This window comes from Nannospalax galili, unplaced genomic scaffold, assembly GCF_000622305.1.
Source record: "Nannospalax galili isolate Female #2095 unplaced genomic scaffold, S.galili_v1.0 scaffold278, whole genome shotgun sequence".
NCBI lineage: Eukaryota > Metazoa > Chordata > Mammalia > Rodentia > Spalacidae > Nannospalax > Nannospalax galili.
The window spans coordinates 6,243,443-6,252,003 of NW_008347536.1; the positions used below are offsets into that span (position 1 = coordinate 6,243,443).

Below are 8,561 nucleotides of genomic sequence, written 5' to 3' on the forward strand. Positions count from 1 at the left end.
TATGGCAAATCAGCCATCTGCAAATCATTCCCATTCTCCAATGAATCACCCCCAAGGACTGTATTCTAGACCTTCTCCTAAAGTCATTTTCCAGTCTGAAATTTGAATTTTAATTCTCTCATCATGTTCTATTCATGGCTACCACTCTCTTCGTATAGACTCTCCATGATATCTTGTGCCTTCTTTACAAACTGACCTTGGATCCAGCATGCTACATTACTATCATAATGAAGTTCCTCTGTCATGTCTGTTGTATGTCTCCATTCTTTGATATCTAATAGATTTGGCTACTAATGAGAGACCTTCTGACTGATATTCTACATTCTTGTCACTTTTACTTGTACTTTCTAACTTTCATTGTCCTTGTCTATTAAATAAGGAAGGAGGTGAAAATATTATATGAAAAACTGCACATACATTTCTTGATTGATATCTGAATCGAGGCATTATAGCCCCCAAAATTCATTTTTCTCTGAAATTAAATGATTCTAAAGCAAATCACTTTGTTTTTAAATTTTTTTGTTTCTTATTTTTGTTTTATGTGTATGAGTGTATTGCCTGCATGTATGTAAGTGTAATGCCCACAGAGGTCAGAAGAGGATCCCCTAGAACTGGAGCTTCAGATGGTCGTTAGCTGCCATGTGGGTGCTGGGAATTGAACCCAGGTCCTCTGTAAGAGCAGCTAGAGCTCTTAACTGCTGAATCATCTCTCTAGCCCATACAAATCACAGTTGTTACTTACCACCACAAATCTGTGCTTTTCAACCATAAGTATTTAACTTTTTAGATCAATTTTTTTTCTTTATCTTATTAGTGTTTATTATTTTCCATTGTTAACTCCCCAAATTATACCAGTCTTTCAGATTTCCTTTCTGTAACTACCAACTTTGTTTTTGCATATATCCTTCACTGATCTATACTTGAACAAGCTTCAGTTAGGCTCCTGAACCTTTTTCCTAGTGTGAACTCTGCATATAAAATCCAGTTTGAGGGGGCTGGAGAGATGGCTCAGTGGTTAAGAACATGGGTTGTTCTTGCAGAAGACCCAGGTTTGAACCCCAGCACCCACATGGCAGCTAACAACTGTCTGTAACTCCAGTTCCAGGGGACCTGACAGCCAGCCTCTTCTGTTCTCTGTGGGCATTACATGGCATAGGTGCACTTACCTACAGGCAGACAATACATGCATACACATAAAATAAAAATAATAAAAATATTTTAAAAAAAGAATGAGAACAAAATAAAATCAATTTCAGATACAAAAAAGAATAAGTATTCATATTAACAAATCTTCACTAAAAGAATGTTAAAAGTATACTTCAGAAAGAAACCCAACAATCACAAATAAAGTGTAAAGATGCAGAAGATGAGGTGAGGGAGGGAGGGAGGTAGAGGCCAAATTATAAAGGTCTAGCATACCAAGTTAAGCAATCAAGGATACACAGGGATCCAAGGAAGTTCCAAATAGCACAATGATTTGGTCAGACTTCTTCCCATCATTCTCCCTAGATTTTTCCTTCTTTTGAATGTGCTTCTTAAGAGTCTTTTCAGATACAATTCAAGTATCACTTTTACTCCAATCTCACTGTGATCTATGTGTTTTCCAAATTTCCATACTACTTCTTTAAAAAGATGGGGTATAAACTAGTGAGTTTTTTTTCAAGTTAGTCACAAATTGCAGCAACAAATTGATTCATACATACATACTAGTACATACTAGTATCCTCTCTGCTTTTTTTTTTTTTTTTTTTTTTTTTTTTTTTTTTACAGGGTCTCCTGTAGCCCCAGCTGTCCTGGAACTATGTAGACCAGGCTGGCCTTGAACTCACAGAGATCCACCTGCCTCTGCCTCCCAAGTGCTAGGACTAAAGGCTTGTGCCACCACACCCAGGCTCTCTATGCTACTTAAAAAACAAAATAATTGCCTATGTGGCAGAAAGACAGAAAATTAAGAAGCAAGAACATTAAGGTTGGGGATAACGATAGGGCACTTGCTTGGCTTGTTTAAGGCCCTCAACTGGATCCCACATGAAGGCTGAGGGAGAGGAAGAAAGATAAGGTACAGAAGGAGGAGAAGCCATTTTCTCCTTTGCTGGTATAGTTCTAGAAAACAAATCATGAGGTGTATATAATATAGGCATATTATATTAAAAAAGCTCTTATCAACTTATTTACTATTTTAACTTTGTGAGAAACTTACAGAATGACAACAGTTCAAATTCCTTAAATATGATCAAGCATTTAAATTTTTGACCAATGAAAAACTAAAATATTTGCTTTTGTTCATACCAGGAAGGTTTCCATTGTAGTCCACATCTTCTATGCCACATCCCCATTTGACAAGAAGTTGCAAACAGCCAAGCCGCCCATGAAAAGCTGCATAATGTACAGGTCTCCATTCCCTCTTATCAGCCACACTGGGATCCTAGAGGCAACATTCACAAGGACTCAGTTTCTTACCATTTTGTAGAAAAACACTAAGTTTCTTACCATTTTGTAGAGAAACACTAAGCCTAGAAGCTATTCTGCAAATGAAAATTAGAAGCTATTCAAAATTATAAGGCAAACATTTGATATAATAAATTTACATGAAATATTTATGACCTTTAATAGCCTTTTAAAAAGAATATAACCAGTCACACAACATAATGTTAAAAAGGAACTTAATTAATTACTTCACTGTCACAGAATCATGTTCTATAACATAAAAAGGATGGATTTAAATGATCTCATATGATCAGAACGTTAAGGAATTAACAAAAAAAAAAAGTGTCTCACTTCATGGAAACAATTTTTATAATAATGCCTTCAGTATAGGTATCTCTCTCTCTCTCTCAATCTCTCTCAATAACTCCCTCCTCCTCCCCCTCCTTTCTTACGAGAGGGGTTGAGACAGGATCTCACTCTGTATCCCTGGCTGGCTGCCTAAGACTTCTGCCAATCCTCTTACCTCAATCTCCAAATGCTGCAATTACAAACAAGAGCTATCATACACAGTGGAAGTTCTGTTCTTGTAACAAATTGTTTTTTACACCCAATGAGTACTATTAAAAATAAATATTAGGGCTGGAGAGATGGAACAGTGGTTAAGAGCACTGGCTGCTCTTGCAGAGGACTCAGGTTTGGTTCCTAACACACACATGGTAGCTCACAACCATCTTTAATTCCAGTTCCAGGGGACTCAACACCCTCTTCTGGCCTCTGCACACACTGTGTGTACAGGTACATTTACACACATGCAGGCAAAGCATGCATACACATAAAAATAAATTAATTAGTTTAAATAAACAAATAAATATTAAGGGCTGAAGAGATGGCTGAGCAGTTAAAAACATGCATGGCTCTTCCAGAGGACCAGAGTTTAGTTCCCAGCATCCAGGTCAGGTAGCATACAACTGTTAACTCCAGCTTCAGGTAATCTGACACCCTCTTCTGGCCTCCATAGGCATTGCATACACATGCACATACCCACACATAGACTCACACATATATACATAATTAAAAATAAAAAATAAAAGGGCTGGAGAGATTGCTCAGTAGTTGAGGGCACTTACTGCTCTTGTAAAGGACCTGGGGTCAGTTCCCAGCACCCACAAGGCAGCTGACAACCATGTATAACTCCAGTTCTAGGAGATCTGATGCCCTCTTCTGGCTTCTGTGAGTATTGCATGCATGGGTACACTTAAATACAGTCAAAACACTCATATATGTAAAATAATAAAATAAGTAAGTGTAAAACAACTACAAATAAAATCTTTAAATTCATAAAGACAGAGTATCTGCTTAAGATTTGCTTAAAAGCTTCAGAATCTTCCCAGTTAAACTCTGAAACAGCACCAAAACCTCTGAAATAGTCTATATTATTAAACTGCTTATTTTGGGGGGAGGATTTATCCCAATTATTGCTTCCATGTTCAAAGATGAGAAAGCTAAAGGAAAAAAATTACTTCTCCAAAGTCATATAAAGGAATTAAAGTCAGGAAGAGATGACCAAACTACCAATTACTATCCCATCTACATGACTGCATACTATCCTAATTCAGAGGAGTCCCTCACCACTCCACTTCGCAGCATTATTTGTAAAGTGAAAGAATGTCCGTGAGTGGCAGCAAGGTGCACAGGAGTGCATCCTCGATCATCTTGAGCTACCAGGTTGGCTCCATTGATTATGAGAGCCTAGAAACAGAGAAATGAGAATAAGCTTATGTGAGCACAGGTGTTAAACAATGACTGTAGATACAGAGTAAAGACAAGCAATTAATCTACCTACAGCAAATAATTACACATATCCTACAGGCAAACCATGAGACATTCCTTAGCTAATCCTAAGTAAAGGTTTGTAGTATTCTTTAACATTGCCTACTCAACCTTAATTAACTAGTGCTAAACTTATATATAACACATAATTACTTTAAAAAAACTAGTATCCCTGGGGTTGGAGAGGTGGCTCAGTGGTTAAAAGTGCTGGCTGCTCTTGCAGAGGACCCGGGTTCAATTCCCAGCACCCACATGGCGGCTATGCCATCCTTAACTCCAGTTCCAGGGGAATCCGAAGCCCTCTTTGACCTCTGCAGCATTGCACAACATGGGTGCACTCACATACACACAGGCAATACACTCATACACATAAAATAAAAATACTAAAATATTTTTTAAAAAAGAACTATTATCCCCAATCAAAATCCCAATAATGTATTTTTATGGATAGCAACAAACAGATTTTCAAGTTTGCAGAGAGACAAAATACCCAGAGTAGGGGCTGGAGTGATGGCTCAGAGGTTAAGAGTGCCCAGCACCAACATGTCAGCTAACAACCTTCTGTAACTCCAGCTCCAGGGCATCTAACACCCTCTTCTGACTTCCATAGGTATTGCAAGACAGAGGTGCACTTACATACGTGCAAGCAATAAACTCAGACACATAAAATAAAAATAATAAATAAACATTTTTTAAAGACCCAGAATAGCCAATACAATATTAAAGAACAAAGTTGGAGGAATGACATTACCCAACTTCAAGACTCACTACTAAACTACAGAAATCAAGACACTATGACAATGGTCAAAGAACAGACAGAAATTTCAATGGTTCTGAATAGAGACCTAGAAATAGACCCAAATAAACATTGTCAACTGAACTTTGAAAAAAGAGAAAAGGAGCTGGGCATGGTGGCACATGCCTTTAATCCTACTACTCCAGAGGTGCGGACAGAGGCAGGCAGATTTCTGTGAGACTGAGGTCAGTCTGGTCTATGAAGTGAGTTCCAGGGAAGCTTGAGCTATAAGGAGATCCTGTCTCAAAAGAATCAAAGAGAGAGAGAGAGAGGTGAAGAAAGAAAGAGAGACTGAATTAACTACAATAGACAAAAGATTGTCTTTCAATAAATATTGCTAGAACAACTGGGCATCATGTAAAAACACTGAATCTAAAAAACCTTCAAAAATTAAAATGGATCACACATACAAAATACCAAACTATAAAACCCTTAGATGACAGGGGGGGATCTGGATAACTCAGGAGTAGGCTACAATTTTTTAGATATACCAAAGGTACAAGCAGTAAAACGAAGAATCGATGATAAACTGGACTTCATTTAAGATTAAAATTTTCCACTCTACAAGACACTGGCAAAAGACTAAAAAGACAATTTACACAGAGAAAATACCTGTAAAGATATATCTGAGAAAGGACTGATATCTGAGACAGGGGAAAAAAAAAAACTCTTAAAATTAAAGGATAAATGCTGGGCATGGTGGCGCATGCCTGTGATTCCAGCACTGGGAAGCAGAAGTAGGCAGATCTCTGAGAAATTGAGGCCAGCCTGGTCTACACAGTGAGTTCCAGGAAGGCTGGGTCTACAAGAGACCCTATCAAAAAAAACTTAAGTGATAAGAAAACATTCAATTTTAAAATTGATCAGGGCTGGGGGCTGGAGAGATGGCTCAGAAGTTAAGAGCATTGGCTGCTCTTACAGAGGACCCAGGTTCAATTCCCAGCACCCATATGGTGGCCAAAAACCATCCTTAACCCCAGTTTCCAGGGGATCCTATGTCCCCTTCTGACCTCCACGGGCATTGCACAACATGAGTGCACTTACATACATGCAGGCAATACACTCATACACATAAAAATAAAAATAATAAATATTTTTAAAAATTGACCATGGCTGTGGATATACTTCAGTAGTTAATTGGTTAACATGCAAAAGACCCTGAGATCAGTCCCCAATACCATCAAAGAAAGCCAATGATCAGAACCAACACCTACCAAAGAAGACATATAAAAAGCCAAGCCACATCAAACACCATCAGAGAAATTCAAATTTAAACAACAATAAAATACCATTATCTACTTATTAAAATAGCCAAAATCCAGAGCACTGACAACCCAGAAAGAACTGGTTGGGAATGCCAAATGGTACCATCACTTTAGAAGACAAAAGGGAAGTTTCTTATGAAACTAACCATAATCTTACTATAATCCAACAATCACATCACACTCTCCTTGGTATTAAATACCTAAGGAAAATTGAAAACTTATGTCCAAATGAAAATCTGAACACGAGTGTTTATATCAGCTTATTCGTATTGCCAGATCCTGGAAACGACAAAAATGTCTTTCAGTAGATGAATGAAAAAAACAAAGCAAAACGACCACAAAAAAAACAGTAACCATTACCTGCATACAAGCATCCCGACCCCTGATTGCAGCTATGTGAGCAGCTGTCCATCCTCTCACAGTTCCTAGAGTGGTGTCAGCACCATGCCAGAGCAGCCAATGAAGGCACTAAGAAGATAATCACAGTAACAGGTGAAAAGTTAGATGCTTTTAGTGGTTTTAACTTAGTTTACTAACATTAAATTCCCACTGTACCCTGAAAATCAAGGGAGGGGCCCGGTGTAAGAAAATCAATAGCCCCCCACTCTTCTGTAAATAAACCCCCACCCTATGTTGTTAGCAAGCATGGATTTTCTAAAAAAAAAAAAAAAAAAAGCTGACCCCATGTTGGTAAATCCTTTGGTCTTTGATTTCTTATTCATATTTTCCCCCTTAAACTTCATTGTACATATATTTTTATGTAACCTGTTTCAAGTTTTCTGGAAAAATGTGTTAAAATTGCCTCTCATTGGAATAAAAAAGAGAAAAATGAAAAGAAAATCAATACCACAAACACAGTGACATAGCAACCAACATATGACCTCACTGCTATGTAAGCAACAGAAGGTAGCACAAACTACAGCAAACTGGAAACCACATTCCTGGTCTACCAGGTACACTCTACACCCAGTTACAGCACCTCTTGCTGGGGGTGAAATGCTGATCCAATGATGGTAAATACTCTAGTTGGCTAGTATTGTGCAAGCCAAACAAAACCCATCTATGAACAAAGTTCTCTCAAGGACTGCCACCTTGCAATCATCTTTTTGTTGTTGTTTCTTCTTTTCTGTGGTTGGAGATGGCACGGTGGATAAAAGCTCTTGCCGCTCTTGCAGAAGAACAGAGTATGGTTCCAAACACCCACGTCATGTGGCACGTAACTTCAGCTTCAGGAGTTCAATACCCTCTTGTGGCCTCAGAGGACACCTGAACTCACACAGGTACCCCCACACGGACATACAGACACACAGGCACACATAATTAAAATAAAAAATATTTTTCTTTTTTGTCTGTGTTTTGTGTTTTTGTAACATTTTGTTTTTGTTTTTCTGAGACAAGGTCTTACTATGAAGCCCTGGTTGGCCTAGAACTTGCTATGCAGACCAGCCTGGCCTCAACATCACAAAGATCCACCTGCCTTTGCCTCCCAAATACTGGCATTAAAGGCATGCACTACCACACCCAGCCTCTTTTCTTAATAATCATTTATTATTTTTATCTTATGTGTATGAGTGTATTGCCTACATGTATGTAAGTGCACCATGTCATACATTGTCCACAGAGGTCAGAAGAGAACTTTGAACCCCTTGAAACTGGAGTTACGGATGGCTGCTAGCTGCCATGTGGGTGCTGAGTATTGAACTCCATGTCCTCTGGAAGAGCAGCCAGTGCTCTTAACTGCTGATCCATCCTTAGCCCCATCTTTTCTTTTTTTAAGAGATGAGATCCAGGCCGGGCATGGTGGTGCACGCCTTTAGTCCTAGGACTTGGGAGGCAGGCAGATCTTGAGTTCGAGGCCAGCCTGGTCTACATAGCAAGTTCCAGGTCAGCTGGGATTACAGGGAGAACCTGTCTCAAAAACATGACAAAAAAAAAAAAAAAAAAAAACAGAGAGAGAGAGAGAGATGAGATCCTACTATATTTTGTCCAAGATGACCCAGAACTCCTGGTTTCAAATGACTTCCTTCCTCACCTTTCCGAGTGGCTTGGACCACAGACACTCAACTCTATGCTTAACTTCTACTGCAAATCTTTAAATGGATCCAGAAATTTTTGTGTCAGAACAAACACTGTTTTTCTGATGGTAGTCTCTATAAATATATATAATATATGAGTTTTTTAAATTATATGTTGTATTTCATTACAACAGCATTGACATATTCAATAAAAATTTTCAGAGCTAA

General features: G+C 38.4%; 1 protein-coding gene across 1 annotated transcript in view; it reads right to left on the bottom strand.

The window, feature by feature from the left end:
• Positions 1-8,561, bottom strand: part of Ankrd42 (ankyrin repeat domain 42) — a gene marked incomplete at its 5' end in the record, with an annotated part of 81,477 nt that overhangs the window by 52,215 nt on the left and 20,701 nt on the right. The window contains 3 exons of the mRNA XM_017800889.2: positions 2,290-2,425; positions 4,057-4,176; positions 6,679-6,786. Of these exons, the coding sequence (XP_017656378.2) occupies positions 2,290-2,425; positions 4,057-4,176; positions 6,679-6,786 (364 nt within the window). The remainder of the gene's footprint in view (positions 1-2,289; positions 2,426-4,056; positions 4,177-6,678; positions 6,787-8,561) is intronic.